This window comes from Archocentrus centrarchus, chromosome 14 (genome assembly GCF_007364275.1).
Source record: "Archocentrus centrarchus isolate MPI-CPG fArcCen1 chromosome 14, fArcCen1, whole genome shotgun sequence".
NCBI classification, from domain to species: domain Eukaryota; kingdom Metazoa; phylum Chordata; class Actinopteri; order Cichliformes; family Cichlidae; genus Archocentrus; species Archocentrus centrarchus.
This window is the reverse complement of record NC_044359.1, coordinates 25,296,255-25,316,165: the sequence shown is the minus strand read 5'-3', so window position 1 is coordinate 25,316,165 and position 19,911 is coordinate 25,296,255. Positions and strand designations below refer to the sequence as shown.

Sequence of the window (19,911 nt, the reverse complement as noted above, 5' to 3'; positions counted from 1 at the left end):
ATGTCTCTAGAAGATGTCAAAAGCATCACCAGCCTTGGAGCTGAAAGCGGTGCTTCAGATCATTGCAACGGCCACTGTCTGAACCAAGGTCAGGACCAGGGGGAGGACCAGAGTGAGGGCCAGGATGGGGTAGTTCTGGAGCATTTTGCCTCTCTGCCAGTGGACAAGTATGAGCCCAGTGACTTTACTGGGAGGTTTACAAAGGTCCAGTTAAGGTCCAAAAAGAGGACCAGGCTCATTCATAGAGGTATGTGGAGACTGACTCTGAAGCTTTTTTTTTTTTTTGTGTGCGCGTTTGTGTGTGTGTGTGTGTGTGTGTGTGTGTGTGTGTGTGTGTGTGTGTGTTTTCTTCCTGAAGACCACAAATTGGGATGAACACATGAGTAAATAAGAAGAGGATTCAGTGAGATGCATGTTTTGTAATATTCCCAGGGAGTTTGCATGTGATTGCTAATTTGAGTTTTTGAGGGTAGAAATGGCAGAAAGACATGTTGAATATTCAGCTGGAAAAAAATGATCCTCTGCTTTCCAGCGGGAATGTGGGTGTGTTTGTTTTTTATCCACTTTGGGATTTGAAAAGGTTCCGATCTTTTACTATCTGTTTAGACCCCGTCTGCCTCTCCATGTGCACCACTACAAAGTTCTTCTGTGTTGAGGCTTGGAAACTAGACTCGACAAGTGTATTTGTTGTGGGTTTTGAAGACCCTGTGAAAACTGATACCCTCTGTGTCTTTAGAAAATACCACAAGGTTACTCCACTAATCCTCAATCCAGAAAAAGACAGCCTGGCCTCAGCATTGGTTTTTTGCCCAAACCGCTTGTTCTCTCTCAGCTTACCTTAACTGGGAGGTTCATGTCTAAACACTTCTTGCTGTGGGAGAATGCCAAGACTTTAGAGAGTCTTTACAGGTATATGGTTAAATTCAACAGTAATATATCACTAAGGTTACATTTATGTGCATGCAATGTTTATTAAGGTTCAACTGATGCTCTTAGTATGTTAGCAAGTGCCACTGAATGGCATTAGAATACCTGTATTTTCAGTGTGTTACTACAGTTTTAATTTTATTACATATCTTATTTAGGTTCTTGATTATCTCACTGCTGGTACACATACCGTGTCTGAAAAATTATGGCTTACAGCTGGGATTGGCTCTAGCCGCTTATAAACCTTTCCATTGTAGGATGATTTCTTTACAATGGAAAATTACAATAGTATAATTGATCTCTCAAGAGACAAGCAGAGCCAGTGTGTTCATTTTTGCACAGTTATAGGCAGGTCAACAGCAATAGGCCTTAAAATCTTCATTTTAATAATTAATAACATACAAAGTTACAGTTATGACACAATAATGCATTGCCTTGCCTACTGACTTTGCATATGTCATTGCATTTGATGAACTTTAAAATAAAAATTGACTTTTTAAGACTGTAGGAAAGGGGTGTGCTGGACTTGGAATACTAATCAAAATCAGCACATCATTGCAAAAAAGTCATGCAGCATGTGCTTGCATGTTCTTATATGCATATTATGTTCCAAAATTGTAATCAAAGGTATAATCACCTGGTTTTAAAGCTCAAAAGACTTGAGTGTACTTTTCCAGTAAATCTGTGACATTAGCATCGTGTCAGAGAGATGTACACCGAGCGCAAGGAAGATGCAATTGAAAGCAGAATGCTTATTTTGTCTCTGGCTATACATTTTCTGTGAGATTTGCCTGAACTTGAAAAAAAGAGTTGCACAGTGAACAGTGAAAGGGGAATTTTGGTGTGAGGTAGTGTCTGTGCAACAAAGCAGCGCCTGCAAAAACATGCAATTCTGGAAAAATTAACAGAGACTTCTCAATAAATTAGCTCGTAGACTGCAAAGGTAAATAAAAATCCCATGAAATGCAACATTACAGATGCATCTCTGCTGAGATAAGCTACATGTCTTTAGGCTTTGATGGCAGTCATAAAATCTGCTAACACAAACGCATTCTCACTAGAGTTATCTGACCCAGCTGTGTCAAGGAGACACTATTGTGTGAGCCCTGAACCTCAAACAATCCCTCTGTGGTTGTGTGTGGCGATCTATTTACATATTGTGTTGATGTGTGAGTGTGTGCTCATTAATGTGTTATGATGGTTCAGTTAACATGATAAAAACACATTACAGTTTTTGTGATTGAGTTAAATTGATATGAAGCTGAAATAATTAATACAATCATGGATGAACAGACATTTATGCTGGCAGTTTATTTGTTGAGTGATTAACAAGTACTTGTCTATAATGTAACATTAGACATGTCCAGTTTCAACTTCTCCATCATTAGGTTATGAAGGATTATGCTCCAGTTAAACTCTGTTAGACTGATGAAACTGTATAATCTCATTGGGATTACATTTAAAATGTCTGTCTTTAATTCAAAGATGCTGGTTGACCCCAGCGAGCCTAAGCAACAGGGTTTTTTGGTTTTTTTTTAAATAGACAGAGCTACAATTGTTATTATAAATTAAGAAAAAGAAAAACTATTTCATTTATCCCAAAAGTTGAGAAATTAGTGTGATGCAAAAAAAAATATATGAAAAAAGTGATTCAGTACATCAAAATTTAGATATGATACAAGGATTTTTAAAGTGAATGCAGATATTGTGGTGTGAGACGGTAAAGATTTCCTGTCTCTGTGGCAGCGGACTTTAACTACTGCATGTCCAGTATGTGGAATAGAGGGTGTTCAGGATTCAGATGGTGGAATAATCCCAACATTGCTTTAAACTGGATTCAAATAGCAACAGTAACATCTTCCAGTGGCAGGTACCATGGTTGCAGTTCAGCAGCAAGGAGACCTCTGAGACACCTCCGCACAATAACATTCAATCACAGCTAGTGCAGTCCCTTCACATCTCTTCTTACCGCTAAGATTAATGTCCCCGTCTGCTCAAAACGCCCTGAACCCAGGTACGGTCATGTGATTCATGGTCAGTCGTGACTCTGTGCTCTCTGTCCGGTACAACCTTTCTCCTTATGCTGGAAGTGAGAAATGGACTTTCCTGTCTTTCTGTCTCACTCTGTGTTTGTGCTGATGTGGAGAGAAGCTGTCTACACCTCTGTATTTATTCTGTGCCATATAGCAAGTGGGTAGTGCTATATTAATGTAGTAAAAGCCTGTCACAGCCACCAAGTTTAACAACTTCTCTGGAATAAACCGTTGCGCTCTCAGTATATTAGGCAGTTACCACACAGCAGATATTGCCATGAGCAGCTTTGAGATTTCCCGTCTAGAAGAGACGACATCAGCTCATTATCATCATCATCACCATTTTTATTACAAATAAAGGAATAACTGGTTGGACACCTTCCTGCATGTTCCTGCCTTGGCACAAAGGTGTCCACTGCTTCTTGGCCTTTGATGTAGACTGCAGCCCCACACTGCCTGGTTTGGTTTCTGCTGGTCTCTTTATCCTTACTAAGGGGTCTGGATGCTGGCTTTCACTGAGGTGCATTTTGTTGGTAACTTAAAAAAAAAACATATAATGATTCAAGTTCACCACTTTTGATTTGGGAAAGATCACATGCATGTCCTCACATATGGATGGATACGGGCACGTATACACATGCGCGTAAACACACACAGACACACACACACACACACACACACACACAGACAAATAAAAAAGGGGGTTAATGATGTATTAAAAGAATACCAGCTGACAGGTATCTCAACCTGTAGCTTATTGCACAAATGGTATTTCAGTTTCCTGCCTGTTCCAGCTACATGACCAGGGTACTTCTCTATATTTTTTTTTTTTTCTGAGGCCCTTAGGAAAAAAAAAATAAAATAAAATAAAGCACCAGTGATGAAGGCGGCTCTGGATTTTACTTCTCTTTATATCATTTCCGAGTCTGGGCTCTGTCTGCCTTTAGACACTTTTTGCAATCCGACTCATCAGGATATGTGTCATTCCACATATGCTTTTCTATCCGAATTTTGTCCTCTCCTTCTGTTCTGCTCGGGGCGTCATTTACAGCCATTGTTTCTTCAGATTCCGGTGACAGCATTACTTCATTCTGGAAAGCTGTAAACTCTTGATTTACAATGAGTACCTTTAATGGAGCTGACTCAGCTACTGATCTGGCAAACAGACTGTTTAGTGTTGCTGGCTTACAGACTGTGCAGACAAGGTATTTATCCTCAAGGCTCGATTGTTTAAATGGAGTTAGCCACCATTGTTAACTCTGGAGTCTTTCGCAATGAGATTTATAGAAGTGTACTGTTTAAACTGATGTTTCTGAAGATTAAAACCATACCTTGAAGTGGATGACATTCTCACAGCTCCTCGCTAGTATATTGCTTTATAACCTTTTTATAACCTCCACATTTCCAGCACATCAGGTTTATATTGTTTGGTACTGAGCAGGCTAATGCTTATTGATTGGCTCACTCATTCATTGTGCCACAAAAGGTCAGGTGGTGTTAGACATATAAACAAGAAATTGAGGGACTTTTTAGATATTTTATTATTTGTTTTATATGTGAGACCAAAACAGTGAGTACCAACCCAGTTTAAACTGTTGCAAGTACTTTAATTGGTTTTGTTTTTTATCGAAAAAGTAGTTACATTACTCATTACCAAAGTAGTGGAATTACAATACAAATTAATTTGTGACCGCTTACTTCCAACACTTCATAAGACAAAGAGTCATAGCACGCGCGTGTGTGTGTGTGTGTGTGTATGTATGTGTGTGTAGAGGAGTGGCATTCCAACAGCTGGCATGCTCAGGCCCCTGCTCAGAACGTGTGGAATCCCAGCCGCTCCATAAGTGTGTGTTCATCTCTATGTCCATTATTTCTTTATTTTTTCCTTCTTATAGATGTGTGTAATTGTAACACTTTGGGAAATATGCCCCTTTTCCCATTGGAAGTCATTAAATTGCATGGATTTTCATTATCATGGGCATGAGCTGTGCTCCAACAACAATTCATTAGCATCAATCAGAGAAAAAAAGAGTCAAACTGCATCTTAATTAGGAGCGTTTCCTCGTCATTGCTTTGAAGAAATGTTGAATTTCCTCCACCTCACCGCAGTTTTTCCTGTCACGCAAGTGTGTCATGTCTAGTTTGTCAGTACAGAACAATTAAAACTTCCCATAGCCCGACAGCTGGCACATGTAATGTTTAACCTAATGTGGGTCAACAAACAAACAATACAAGCTTTTAATACGTGCTTATGATTAAGACTGAATGACAAAGAGATCAGAGTGCAGACTTTTAAATATGATTTAGTTGTCAAATTTGAATTCAGCTTCTTGGTGCACCAGCAGTCAAGTGGATGTTATAAACAGGATGTTCTGACAGTTTGAAGAGAACATTTTGAAAGTTGTTTTATATTTAATGATTGTCAACTTGATCTGCTCAGTTATCTTCAGTCTGTATGCAGGTTAACAGCCAAAATTGTGATTTGCTTATCCTGTCAGGCCCAGGACGGTGATGGGATAAGCGGAAGTTGCAGACAGGAATAGGCTTTCAGTGCTTCTTTGATACATTTCTCCTCCTTTGAGATTAAACTGTAATTGTCTGTTAATATGAACGAGGCCATCCTCTGCTTGGCAGCTCTCCTGTGGGCTGCAGCTTTGCATAATGCTCTATCTTATATACTTTCTACTCCTTTCACTCTCATTTTCTTTGCTCTCCCTCTCGCTGCCGCTCACATGTCCTGTGGCACTTCCGCTGTTCATCCAGGGAATTGCACAATGACCCTAATTATCCACTTGTACTTCCACTCTTTTTAAGCCAGCCGTAACATCATTGCCATAACTTTATGCTTCGGCAGACATTTTCGAGGGTTTTTTAAGGTGGAGAGAATTTAGTTTGTACTTAAGCACATTAAAGACTCAGTTAGGAGTGGAACTTAAGCATGAGATGTGGGAGGTTATTATCAGCTACTAGCAGAGTCCTGGCGTACTGTATGTTGTATTGGTCTATAAATGAATTATCAGCTGCACTGATAAAACAAGTTAAAAGCTTAGGTGAGGGATGCTTCATCAAGCAAAGCAGACTGAAATCTCTTAAGCTGGGATAAGCAACGGGAGCTGACTGCTGTGCTTCGATTTGACTTTTCACACCATGACTCTGCATCTTCTCATTACACAGCTCAAAACAGAGATTCCTCGTTTTCAAAAAGCAAAGAATCAAGCTCACAGTGGCCACATTAAATATTTATCATCCAGAAACAATATCTGTGCCGCCTGAAATGATCGCAACACATTCACTGAAATGTCCTGCTGTTAATTAACATGATCGGAGTTCTTAAATGTGAACATTGCATCTAAATTATTGACATGTTAATTTCCTGCACGCCATCCTGTGCTGCCCGAATCCTTAGCGATTTCTGCTGAAGATGTAAAGCAGTTGTGCTGGATGATAAGTCAGTGCATACGCTGAGAGATAAGAAGTATGAGTCCAGAAATCAGCTGCTGATTTTGATCTTTTTCATTGATTTTTGGTATCCCAGTGCTGTACAGTATATTCTGTAGGAATGCAGAGTGAATATGTTGAATGTTTGGCTGCTTCTGGATTGATGGTGTTACTTAATGGTTGCTGAAGAAGATTTTGTTTACCATCCGCAGCTGATCTCCATTCATGTTTATGTAAACATGGTCTACCAAACTCCACATCACACACAGTCAAAAGCTAGTTACAATTCGTACATAGTATCTGAGGTGGTGCCTCACTGACCAGTTGTTTCTGGCTATTTGCTGGTGCAGCCTGCCTATCACTGCTTCTCGTGGCTCTCATTGGTTAATGCGGGCTGACAGCATTCTCACTCAGCACAATACGAAACAGAGCAGAACAACAATGGAAACATTAGTGTTGTTAGTCTGTGCCATCATAACTACAGCAGTATCATAAGTGCCTCTTCATTGTCCCTCGCTCTGTAGCTTTCACCTTCCCATATTATCGCCCTCTATTTTCAGCATAACCCCCTCATGCTGTACTATCTGCTGTATGTTTTCCTCTCTCTCCCCCTTTCTCTCTTTCCTCTAAGAGGATTGGCTGCTTGCATCTACCAACATCTGTGTATCACTGTCCTGAGAGAGCAAAACAGAGAGGGGATGGGGGGGGTGTTAGCCAGCAAGATAGCAACACAGAGCTCAGGCAAGACTAAGAGCCGCTCTCATTCTCTTTCTCTCTGACATACACACACTCTTCCTTGTGCGCGCACACAAACAAACACACACTCAGCAGCAGACAGCCGCAACATCCGCATCGCTCGCTGCCCACCCGCATCCTTCTCCCCCTTTCTCCTAGCCTTTTTCTTCTCGGAGTGCTTTCCTCTTTCTCTTACTTGCTCCGTCCGCAACGCCTCATCCTGCCGTCCTGTCCCCCCTCTGCTGTCTGTCACCGTGGCGACATAGCCTCTGCAGCCATGGCGACCAGCCAGCAGGATTCAGGCTTCTTTGACATCAGCCTCAAGTCTCTGCTGAAGTCCTTTGGAGGCAGTGAGTACAGCTAACAGATCACAGTTGTTGTTGCTGCTGTGCCCAACAAACCCGTGACACAGTCTGCCCTAAACTAATCATTAATAGATCCTGCAGTGTACAGACTATGCTTATTTGTGTTTACGTTTATAGTCCAGGAACAACAGACGGCATACAGTGTGATCGACACTGTCAACATTTGACGATATTACGTAACGGAATAATGGAAAACAAGTAGTTGAGTAAGAGCTGATCCAGAGGTTGAGGGTAAATCTGGCTTCTCAGCAGTTTCTACAGAACATCACTTAACAGGAAAAAAAAGTCACTCTTTGACTTTGATGTCATTTTTGTGCCGAGCAGATTTGCTAATAAATAAACAAAAAAAACCCAAAACAGATCTGTTTGTTTATATGTGATGTCATTATGTCAACCCTACTTTATGTGCTATCCAGAAGACTCAAAATATCTGTTTACGAAGCAGAAGGTAAAGCCACTGTACGTCACTCTGTGCCAGCAGCATCGTGACTGTTTTCACCGGGACATACTGTACTGTATGAGTCTGTGACATTACAGTAAGCTTAATGCATCACTGTTTTGTTTCCCCACTTGGACTCATCAGTGTAGTTCACCTTGTAGAGGATGCAAAGATCAGTGAGGAGGCTGTGTTGTTGTGCTGCGGTGATTTTCATATGTTGACTGGACGCTGCTTGTGGTAGTCTTCAGCTTGTTTATGTTTGCCTCTGTGAGAAATCACTAGGTTTCATGAGAATATTTGCTATGTGCAGAGCTCATGTATCAGGTGTGCTTTGAAGGTTACTGTCAGTGGGGGTTATGTTGGTGCAATGGTTACAGAGGAATTTCTTGGGGCGTGTTAATGGTTCACGCTAAGCTATTCGTGATGTAATGTAAAATGAAATCTCTGCAGCTGAGATCAGATATGTTAAATTCCAGCTTGTCACAGCTGTAGAACAAATGCAGTTGGTTTGTTCGGTCTGATAGCAGTCAAAAGACTTAAAAGTCAAGAAGCAGGCCGTAACTCCAAGTTAGGTTGGTGTTTTAACTTAAGTTCCTAAAGAGTGAAATCACTTGACAAATAGCTGACCTCATCATCTCATGCCACTGTTGAAATATTCATGCACAGGACTATAACTCAGCTGTATCAACAACTCATATTTTTTTTTAAGACTTTAGGTTAAATCTTTTAGTTTGTTTTGTTTTCATCATTACATGGTATAAAAACCCAACCTCTAATCCAAATGTAAACTAAAGGGTCACACCCATCTCAAATGGGGAAAAGCAGTTCTGTAATCTGCCATCTAACTCTTAAGTTGTTAAGTTTCTGACGCTCTACATCCTTTCACCTGTAATGTTCACAGCAAAGCAGTATTTTGAATTACAGTAGTTGATTCACATACATTCAAGTGGGCAAATGTACCTTTGTTGTACTTAAACTTCTCATAACTACACGAGCATGGGTCAGTTCATATAGAAACAAGAATAGCACAATAAACTCAATAAACTCCAGAATAAAATAATAAAAAGTTTGTCAGGTACCTTTTAAGCGCATACGTTTGGCTCTGCTTGGACTTGTCAGGGCCAGTCAGTGTGTGTTAGTATTATTGTCTGGGTTCCACAACTGACTCATCACAGCCCATATTAAACTGGCAACAGACTGTGCAAGCACGATGAATGATTGATTTATCTTTTCACAACCCCAGAACAACTGTAAGGAGTTAAAAACTCTAGCCTCAAGTTAAACCTCCTTATTAGGATTTCTGGATGACAGCTGCTGTCTTGATGCATCAAGATGTGTACGCTATCACTGTCTCACAATGCATGTTATTCATGACTCATCACATCAGGGTGCTTGTCTGCTTGTATGACATGATGGTTGAAGGTAAACACCAGATGTAAATTCTCTCTGCTTGGTCTATTTTTATCAGATAATCTGCTGATTACTTTTAAGACCGATTCCCGGTCCAAGTCAGGGTTTTAATGTGTCGCTGTCTCCATCCGACAGTCCAAAGAAAAAAAAGCATTGAAACATCAGGGGAATTTCCTTTAATGGAAAAAATTTTTTTTTTTTTTTTGATTGTCCCGTTTTGTCTTTGCCATTTCAGTCCCTTCCTTCCTTCATTTTTGTGCTTCCTTCTTTCCTTTGTCTCAGTCTTGCTCACACAGTTTTAGGTAAAAATTTAGAATTTGTTATAAAATGTCATTAAATCAACACAGGCTTGTATTGACTGGAAGTGACAGAATTCTGCTGAATCATCTCCTTTAATGCTGACTCATGCAAATTGTCTACAAAGATCCCAGGAAGTGCTCTGCTGCAGCATAATTGGGCCACTGTCTCTTTCGACGCTCATCTCATCATGCACAAGCTTGTATACACTCACACACAAACACACGCCTCTCTAAATTGTGCCACTGAGCAGTTGTAATAAGTTATCTCTGTTAGAGACCACCTTGTTTTTACTGCTTTATCATGTGACTCAGTTTTCCTAATATTTAGCATTGTGTACGTGTGTGTGTGTGTGTGTTTCTCTGTATTTGACCATGTCTTTGCATTCATGTGTGTGCAGTTGTGTATGAGTAGGGGTCAGTGGGAGTGGTGGGTATGTAAGAGACTGACCGCCAGTGGTCTATATATAGCACCTCCCTCCGCCCCTCGGCTCACTCTCAGAGCAGTGTTGAAATTCCAACCTAACTTCTCTGGTCAGATCTCCACAAGGAGCAGACTTTACTTAACTGCTATTGGCTACTTAAGGACAGCCACAAAACTGCTTTCAAAGAAGCACTTAATTTCAGTACTTCTTTTCAAAAGGCTTCGAGGAATTCAAGGTCACAGGAACTGTTGTGCAGAGCAGTGGTGGCAGGTCGGAGGCGGAGCAGAAGCAAAAGTAGAAACTGATAGCTGCTTGTAGGCTCATATAGCTCTCGAGCATGAGGCCCCACGCAACCTCTGAGCTACCCCAACCTCTGCTGGAGCAGGACACTGGAAACAATTTTTGATCCCCGTTGGTAGATTTCCCTTACGACAGAATAAATTGTTGTTGGTTGTCTCCACTGTTATTTTAAGAAGACACTTTTTGCACCTGCTCTTCAACTTTGATTGGAGCTCTCTTGGCATCTGAAGCATCGTTTTCGCTTGGGCAACTTTATCCTGGTTATGGCTCGTCCAGTGTGTGGATACAGCTTATCATCCTGTTTGATTTGGACTGAATGTGGGATAGAGCTGTAATGCTGCTGTCATGACGGTTTTCTTTCTCACCTCAGGCTTAAGTCTTTCACTTTTTCTGTCTTTCATTTTATTGAGGATGGAACTTCACACTTTTAGCTTTGGTTAAACCGACCTGTTGCCAAAGCCAGACGTTACGGGGACTTCTGTAGTTTTTCTGACATGGTGGAGTAGACAAACTTCCTCTGGGCCTTTAATCTCTTGCAAGGAATTGCTTTTGTTATAAATCATGGTCACTGTATTTTACAGCCTGTAAATTCCCACGTTTCTTCCCATTTCACCCACTGTATCATTGTAAGATTGTCTGCACCATGGAGGTGCCAACTAAATGGAGCAGGGCTAGTGTGATCAGCTTCATCAAGGGCCTTGGTAAGTGTAAAGGGTTGTGCATTCGTATTAACACCTGCTTGTAAAGCGTGAGTGCTCAGGTTGAACTCAGATAGACTGCTTTGTAAGTCAATGGGTCTGTAATATCCACGAGTTAGTATTTACATCTCACCTCTCCAGTGAGGTCAAGTCACATGGTCATGAAAGGTCAATTAGCCCAGACATTGTTTCTAACTCAAACACACTAGACGCATCTGGAAAATGCTGTGATAACTGCTTCTTTGTTTTGTTTGGGGAAAATAGTGCTTGATACATCTTGTTCCCTTCAGTATATTCAGGGAATCAAACCTGTAAATGTTTCATTCTGTTTGTTTTTCAGAGTATGAGATTTATTAGCACAGGAGATAGCACGAGTCTGTATCTCAGCTGTCTCATCACAAAGCAGGGAGGATTTTGTAAGGACTGCCAGAGTCTGTGCCCATCGCCGAGCCATAACTCACTCAAAATGTGAACTCACAGATGTGGTATTTATTAGTTTGAATATGATTCATGCTCAAGAAGATGATCTTTAACACATCCATTCCTCATGACTCCAGAAGTGAGCCACTGCAAATATGAACTGCTAATGCATATTCGACCTATTTGTCATGGTTCTTTTTTACCAAAAAAAAAAAAAAATCTAACAAACAAACAACAAAAACAGGCTAAAAATGGTGCTCAGTGTGCAACAACGTAACACACTCAAGCCCCCCAAATGATGAGCTCCATGGTTCTAAAACCTTTAGCATTAAATATGCTCCAGATAGCAGTAACATTGATAAAAACGTGTGCAACGCTGTGGGTCACAGAAGTATTGGCTGTGCCTGACGGGTGACCCACAGTGTCACCGTTTAAAAACTGCTTCAGACTAACTGGCCTGTCTTATCTGTCATCAGCCTCTCCAGTGGGACTGAAGCCACCCATCCCACCTGCCAGCGGTACCTTGGGTGAGAGGAAGGGCCCCGTCGTCATGGCGCCTGTCAATGTGGACCCCGAGAGCAAGCCGGGCGAGTTCGTCCTAAAAAGCTTGTTTGCCAACTTCACGTTGCTCTCTGAACGCAAGATTCGCATCATCATGGCTGAACCGCTGGTGAGTGACTGTTACAGTGTTACAGCATCATGAACTTACATTTGGGCCATCTTATCTAATTTTGTTAGTCATAGTGACTTTATATGACAATATACGTATGTTGGCTTGTCTTTTGCAATGCAAAGTTATGTCTGTAATTTGCTATCCCACTTTTTCTATCTATCCAGTCGAGCAGTAAATGAATGAGCAATAAATCAGGGAATAGCTCCTCTTTATCACAGTGTTTAGTGGTTCGGTGGAGAGTATTTTACCATAGATGAAAACCCACACACACTCCAGTGGAAGTTTCTCCTCTGCGATTCTGTCATTTGAAAAACGAGGCAGTCCTAAATAATACAGGCCCACCTCTGCCTTTCTACATAAGAAAAAATTCTGTTGCCGGCTCACAGTCAGACACACTTGCAGTTTTTCATGTCACTTTTTTGTCTTATTGACAAAGACATCTTCTTTTTGGTTAATAAATCCAAATATGCTCTGCGGCAAAGAGCTTTGACCTTCTGACTCAGTAATTTATGAGTCGTGCTGTTTACAACATTCAGGGGCAAACACCTGTTTGTTAGTGCCTAAGGGCCTAATGCAATAAGTAATAAAATATTTTCTGTTCTTCAGACTTTGCTTTTTTTTTTTTTTTTTTGGTTTGTTTGTTTGTTTATTTGGACACGATGACCTTTTTGTTCTTTCAGGAGTTTGAACTGAATTTCTTGTCTCCAAATTTCAAAATAAAACATCCACCTATGTCTTCTAACATGGACGTTTTCTCCCTCTGTCCATTGTTATCTCACAGGAGAAGCCTCTTAACAAATCTCTGCAGAGAGGAGAAGACCCACAGTTCGACCAGGTGTGTGTAGCATACATGGACACCTCACTGCTATACACTGGCTCATTTTTTGAATGGGACTAACCTTTCTTGCCATCCTTTCTCCTTGCTCTTCTTCCATACATCTGTGCAGTTGATCAGCTCTATGAGTTCTTTAGCCGAGTACTGCCTGCCATCCATCCTGAAGACTCTGTTTGACTGGTACAAGAGGCAAAATGGCCTGGAGGACGAGTCCCATGAATATCGACCCAGGGCCAACACCAAGTCAAAAAAGTGAGCAAAGACAAAAAGCACACAAATTGGAGCTGTTTGTCCATTTAGACTGAATGTGGGCTACACTTTATACCTATAAAATACCTTACTTTAAAATTACTTATTCCAAGCAATTCCATCTCAAATATTCTCAGAGCAGTCTGAAACCATTGGTCATTGTCAGAACATAGATGCGAATACCGTTCTTAATCATTCATGTAACAAAGCCTTTGAATTTAGGCTTGAAAACAACAAAAAAAAAATTCAGAAGACTTTGCACAGGTCCTACCTCTGTGGAGCTTCTTTCCCAATTTCTAACAAGCTAAACGCTGAGTCAGCACATTACATAGTGGTGTTGCTAACAAAATGTACTAAAACTAAATAATCAAACACGACCTTCACATCTCAAAAACAGGTGTGCGCACTTTGGCCTACACGTAGAACAGACGCTGTTATTGAAACCGTGTTCATGTCTTCTTTTGTCGTTTTCAGTGATGAGCAACAGAAGGACTATTTATTGGAGCGGAGGGATCTGGCGATAGACTTCATCTTTTCTCTAGTGCTTATTGAAGTTTTGAAGCAGGTGAGCCACATTTTTTAGTTCGAATCATTTGACATAATGTGTATGTATTTTAAAGGTTTGAAAGAGAAACATATGTAGACACTGACAAGTGTTGTCTGCCTGTCTCTCAAACCTTGAAAAATCCTAACATTGTACAGATACTACATTATAACGTGTTGACATGAAGTATTTTCCACTCCATTCATGTGCAGCTGTAACTGAAGCAAATACAAGAAGTCATTTACATACCCCACCCCCAAGACTGTTAATAAAATAGGAAGAAATGGCTCTTATATGTTTAAATGACAAAGTAATTCCAAATATTTTCTGTCACCTCAGATCCCCCTCCATCCTCTTTTGGATGGACTCATTCAAGAAGTTGTTAACCTGGCCTTCAAGCACTTCAAATACAAGGAAGGGTAAGAGAGATAACCTATAGAGATAATAAAAATGTACTAGAATGCATTAAATGCATTTCAGTTTTCAAATTTCTAAAAACTAAACCACCGTATATGATTGATAATATTGATGGTAATGTTTGTTTTTTAGGTATCTGGGGCCCAACACAGGCAACATGCACATAGTAGCTGACCTCTATGCTGAAGTAGTGGGAGTTGTAGCTCAGTCAAGGTACTGTTAATTAATGCTTACACAGCATGCATGTTTGTGTAAATAAATGTTTGTATTGCTCAAGTAATGTATTTGTATCTTTTGCTATAAAGTATCTTTTTAATAATGTGGGTTTGTGGATGCAAATGTCCCAAATATGTACCGAGCCAAAGCTCTCTAAAAACTGTGCAATGTTACTGGATACTTAGATTAGTGTTTTCTAAATGTAATTGTTTAGGAGGGTCAGTCAAGTCTTACATTTCACAGTAATGTGATGCGTTGTCCCCAATGTCTGCAGTGAGTATGTTTCTAAAAGCTTGCTTGGAAATCACAATCAAAGTCCCCCTTGTCTCGTTAGTCTCCAAAAATGCACTGACTAAAGCTATGTGTCTTCATAGTGTAAAACCATAGACAAAAAATATTTATTTTTGCCTTTAATTTGGAGTCAAATCCAGGTTGTGTTACAGCTGTGGGCCTGTTTATCTGGGTTACGAATTTAATATGTAGCAACAGTTGCTACCTGTCCTCTTTTTGACCCCGTTTTCAGTAAAAACAGAGATTACAAATGTTGTCTCGTACTGTAGTGATATCTGCACTCTGCTAGTCTGAATGCGTGTTTGTGAATGCGTTTGTGTGCATGAGAATAACGATAAAGGTCCTCCAACTGCGTATTGTCATGTGGGATGAAGGACAACAAAATTTCCTCATTTTCCTGAATATTCTTACTGTGAGATGCAGGTTTGCACAGCGGCTCACACACACAAAACGCAAACAAACAAAGAAAAGCCCCCCCCCCAAAAAAACAACACATACTTCATTTAATATAGTTATTAATCTAGTATTTTGAGATTTAGTTGAGCAAGTGGAGGCTGTCCTCTCTTTGCGTTACAAAGTGGTTTTCCACTAATCAAGTAGTTCTAACTCGCCTTTCTATGTTTTTCATTTGTACTCCATTATTTACACACAGCTATGAAAAGTTTGAGGACACACACTCATAAACAACCTGAGGTTACACTTTATTATTCTTGGCATTATCTACATGTTTTGTTTTGCTTTAATTTAGTTAATGGATAACAGTGTTTATATGTGCCTTATTGAAACAGTCAGCACAAAGCGCACGGCTGATAACTGTTCCACTTCGTAAACTGCTGTGGCAACATACAAGAGTATGTGCAAAAAAATTACACACACACATACATATTCCCTGCACATCACCCCTCCAGATGCCTTTCTAAATATAGGCCTGCAGAGCACTGGTGGTAAAATCTATCTGGCTGGTTGGTACATACGCAAACAAGCACTCACCCATGTGCATGTGCAACAAAAAAAAGTGGGGCAGAAAAAGACTGTGTGCAATATTAGCAAATAGACAGAGATTGGAAGTCTCGTGCTGCTTTGTTTTACTAATTCCACAAACTGTAATGCCCCCCCGCCTCCCAGCTGAGACCTAGATATAAAAGCATTAACTAAAACTCGAATAGAGCAGTTGCTCACATCTGGTCACCATTTCCTCGGCAGGTTCCCAGCAGTGAGAAAGAAGTTCATCTCTGAGCTCAAGGAGCTGAGGCAGAAAGAGCAGAGCCCGTACGTCATCCAGTCCACCATCAGCCTCATCATGGGACTCAAGTTTTTCCGCATCAAAATGTACCCAGTGGAAGACTTTGAAGCTTCCTTCCAGTTCATGCAGGTAGACTGAGCTACCATGCCAGAAAGGGGCTGTGTACCTGGAAACACTTAAGTGCCATCATAAAGCTTTCTACTTAAGGTCCACTTCAGTAATCAGAGTTAAAGCGCCTTGTTTATCACCCCTTTCATGTGAAATATAATTGCGAGAATTTTTCTATTTCCCATGACCCAGTGCAAAACAAAGCTATGGACATGTACAGAGTGATAATATGTTATTTCTTTCACTCTCTCTGACTGTCTTTCTCTTTCTTTCTTTCTTTTTTTCTCTCTGCAGGAGTGTGCACAGTATTTCCTGGAAGTCAAAGATAAAGACATTAAGCACTCATTAGCTGGACTCTTTGTGGAAATACTCGTACCTGTAGCTGCTGTAAGTGCACTTAATCTTACTGCTCAGAGCAAAAAATACACATTAGAGCAGACTCAGGTTGAAGTTATTACTCACCATTTATATAAGTCTGATGTCTTAGGGTTATCAATATATAATATCTTGTTTGTTTCTATCGGGTTAACAGACAGTGTTATGGTGGGGAAAAAATAAAATCGAATGTATATCGACATCATTTCTGCATTATCCCTCCTCCTGCAGACCGTGAAGAACGAGGTGAATGTGCCGTGTCTACGAAATTTTGTCGAAAGTTTGTACGACACCACACTGGACCTGTCCTCCCGGAAGAAACACTCTCTGGTAAGTGTCTCCCTGTGTTCAGTTTCAGCGCTGGTAATCTCTGTTCATTTCCTCTCCATTACTAGCAATTGGTCAAAGCACTTACTGTAACTCCAACATGTGAGCTTTTATCTCTTCATGGGAACGAGACAGGAGTGCAGTGTGCAGGGCACGGGCTATTTTTTTGAAGCTTTGCCAGATGGGCAGTGTCGGCCCACAGCATGGAGGTGGGTAGGAAAATCAGCAGTTCATCTGGAGCACTGAGGCTACTTTGGTTACTTTTCAGGACTAGTACCTGTAGTCTGTGTGTGATTTTTAGTGCTGTACCCTGTTCTAATCTCCTTAAAATATAGACACAAATTCTTAGAATATTCTTAGAAGCACCACAATGATGTTTCTGTAAGATGTTTTCCCACCTTTGGGATGTGTCCCACAGTCATTTGATGGAAATCTGTGATAACAAAACATGTCATCAGGCTGCTGTGCTGCATTATTGCCGGTTGCTGTTGATGTGCCATTGGTGGTATACGCTCAGGTTCTTCCTGAGTTTCGTGCAGACATGCCACTCTATAAGTGTGCATAGCTCCCCTGACAGATTCTCCACATACTGCAAGCCACCCATGTAGCAAAGACGTAACACACCTCTCTCCAAACAAAAGTCTTCTTTTTTTTTCACTTTTTTTTTTCCAAGTGAACAGCAGACAGGCATGCACACGAGCAAGCAATCATCTGTCATGTGAGACAGATCATAACTGACAGACACGATAGGAATGATGGCAATGTGGTGCTTTTCCGTAACTGTAATTTGGTTCCATTCTGAGTGTCTGAGTGAAAAAAGAAATGAGGGGAGTGTCAGATAACGGATGCTCACTTTGATAAGGAGTGACAGGTAAACGTTGTGCTTTTCAATTGTAGAGTTTTTCCAAACCATGCGTGACGCCTCTGTAGACCCACACTGGTCATTAGCAAAGAATGAGCTGCAGGCTGACTTACAAAACCTTTAAAAATGACTGAACAGAGCAGACATCAAGTCCAAGTTTGCTGGGCATCAAATTTCTGTTGAAAATGTTTATGTATCAGTCGCTTCTTTAAACTCACATTATTGTTGCTTTGATTTGACTCATGTGGAATCCTGTACAGACCGAAGATGGATGTCAGTGCCTGGATTAAAGCTTCCAATAACTAGTGAGAAAGAGTAACTGATGAATTTTGCAGGGATGCACCAAATGTAAAATTCTGAGCTGATATTAATGTTTAAACTAAAATTTTAGCTGGAAGCTAAGTCGTTCTATTTTTTTTTTTTTTTTTTTGGTTGGTAATTACCCCCCCACCCCCCACCTCCCCACCAGTGAAGCAAACAAATCTTAATTATTTTTTTTTAAAAAAGCATTCATCGCATCTGTGAACATTTATCCAGTGTAAAAAATTGCAACAAATTGGATAAATGCTGATTACTGACATCAATGTTTGGCTGATAAGTCGGTTCGTCCCCCAGAATTTGTCATGCGCCTAATTTAATTTTCTCCCATCTGTCTTCTCTCGCTGCACCAGGCTCTGTATCCCCTGGTGACCTGCCTGCTGTGTGTCAGTCAGAAGCAGTTCTTCCTCAGCCGCTGGCACATTTTTCTCAACAACTGCCTCTCAAACCTCAAGGTCAGCTGCTCTGTCTGTGCAATCCACATGCACGAATTACTGCAGAAGGGAATATTTGTTTCCCAAACAGTGTTGTACTCACATAAAACTACAGCGTTTGTGAAAAATCTCTGCCCTGTGAACTCTACAAAGTGACACGTACACGCACAAAATACTGACCTTCACACAACAAAACCCATTCAGCTTTAAATTCATCTGCCAGTGTTTATTGCTTCAAGTGAAACACTGCAGCTGCAAGGAACTAAGTGACTCACCGGGGCTCATAAAGCCTTTTGTGCAAGTTTATGATTACACGTTAAATCTTTAGAATCCAGTGTATGTTGGGCACACAGCAGTTTATACTGTGCCTATAAGGGACAGTAAAAAACAGAAACTCTCAGGGTATTATCGCATCTATCACATTTTTTTTTGCTACCAATCTGCAACAAACTCTACATCTTTAAACTCTTATCATTTTTGTCTGCATGCATGTGAATGCAGAATAAAGACCCCAAGATGGCACGCGTGGCTCTGGAATCACTCTACCGCCTGCTGTGGGTGTACATGATCCGGATAAAGTGTGAAAGCAACACTGCTACACAAAGGTAATGCTGCATGTTGTTGTGTTCCTATACAGCAAAATATAAGATGTAATTGAAAACTTGGTATCAGCCATGCTATTGTTAAATACTGCGTTGCATTTAACAGTCATCAGTGATCTTCTTTCAGCTCTGCTTGTTCTTCTTTCTGCTTTAACATTTATGAGTTATTTAGAGGAATTTCCATAAAACATGGTCCAGTTGTAAATCAAGTCAAATGCAGAGGCAACATGAGATGATTATATTAAGATATGTGATTTACATCTCTTTGTCCCTCAGCCGTCTGACGTCCATCACCTCCACTCTGTTCCCCAAAGGCAGTCGTAGCGTTGTGCCCAGAGACATGCCCCTGAATATTTTTGTCAAGATTATCCAGTTTATTGCTCAGGTATGAGTGACAAACCGCATGAAGTCTTGGATGTACACTTTGAACCTCTTCTTGATCAGAGAAATAAAGTCAGATATGTACACACACACACACACACACACACACACACACACACACAGTGGTTAATCCACAATGGTTCCAGTAACTATTACAGTAATGAAAAGTACAGGATGGCCAAGAATGTAGGGCATGAGGTATTTTTGACATTTCACCAAAATCCATTATCAAAATTGATTCCATGATATCTAATGGTTAAATTAGAGGCTGAGGTTTTGCAACCTGCTCTAATGCTGTTTAAGTGCAGCACACTTTCATTTGCTGTAGTCATTCAGCAGCTGTGTGAAACTCCCGTTGCTGTTTTCATGACTCCAACATAAGCAGTACAAATAAAACCTTCAGTGTCTTGTTTCGTTTGGTTTGTTCTTTGATTTCTTTCTAATGAGTTTTTAATAAAAATGTCTCACTGCTCACAGCAGATACACCTGCTGCCTCACACCACATTACCTCTGAAATCCTGTAACACCAGCATGTTTGTCCTTTGTTCAG

The 19,911-nt window shown here is 40.6% G+C and overlaps 1 protein-coding gene across 2 annotated transcripts in view; it reads left to right on the top strand.

Annotated features, from left to right (window-relative positions):
- Positions 1–19,911, top strand: part of fryb (furry homolog b (Drosophila)) — a 40,978-nt gene continuing 21,067 nt past the window's right edge. For both annotated transcript variants that reach the window (XM_030745869.1, XM_030745868.1), the window contains exons 1-13: positions 1–247; positions 11,963–12,156; positions 12,941–12,994; positions 13,107–13,246; positions 13,718–13,808; positions 14,127–14,206; positions 14,337–14,417; positions 15,915–16,083; positions 16,357–16,449; positions 16,669–16,767; positions 18,298–18,399; positions 18,880–18,983; positions 19,257–19,365. In XM_030745869.1, the coding sequence (XP_030601729.1) occupies positions 1–247; positions 11,963–12,156; positions 12,941–12,994; positions 13,107–13,246; positions 13,718–13,808; positions 14,127–14,206; positions 14,337–14,417; positions 15,915–16,083; positions 16,357–16,449; positions 16,669–16,767; positions 18,298–18,399; positions 18,880–18,983; positions 19,257–19,365 (1,563 nt within the window). The remainder of the gene's footprint in view (positions 248–11,962; positions 12,157–12,940; positions 12,995–13,106; positions 13,247–13,717; positions 13,809–14,126; positions 14,207–14,336; positions 14,418–15,914; positions 16,084–16,356; positions 16,450–16,668; positions 16,768–18,297; positions 18,400–18,879; positions 18,984–19,256; positions 19,366–19,911) is intronic.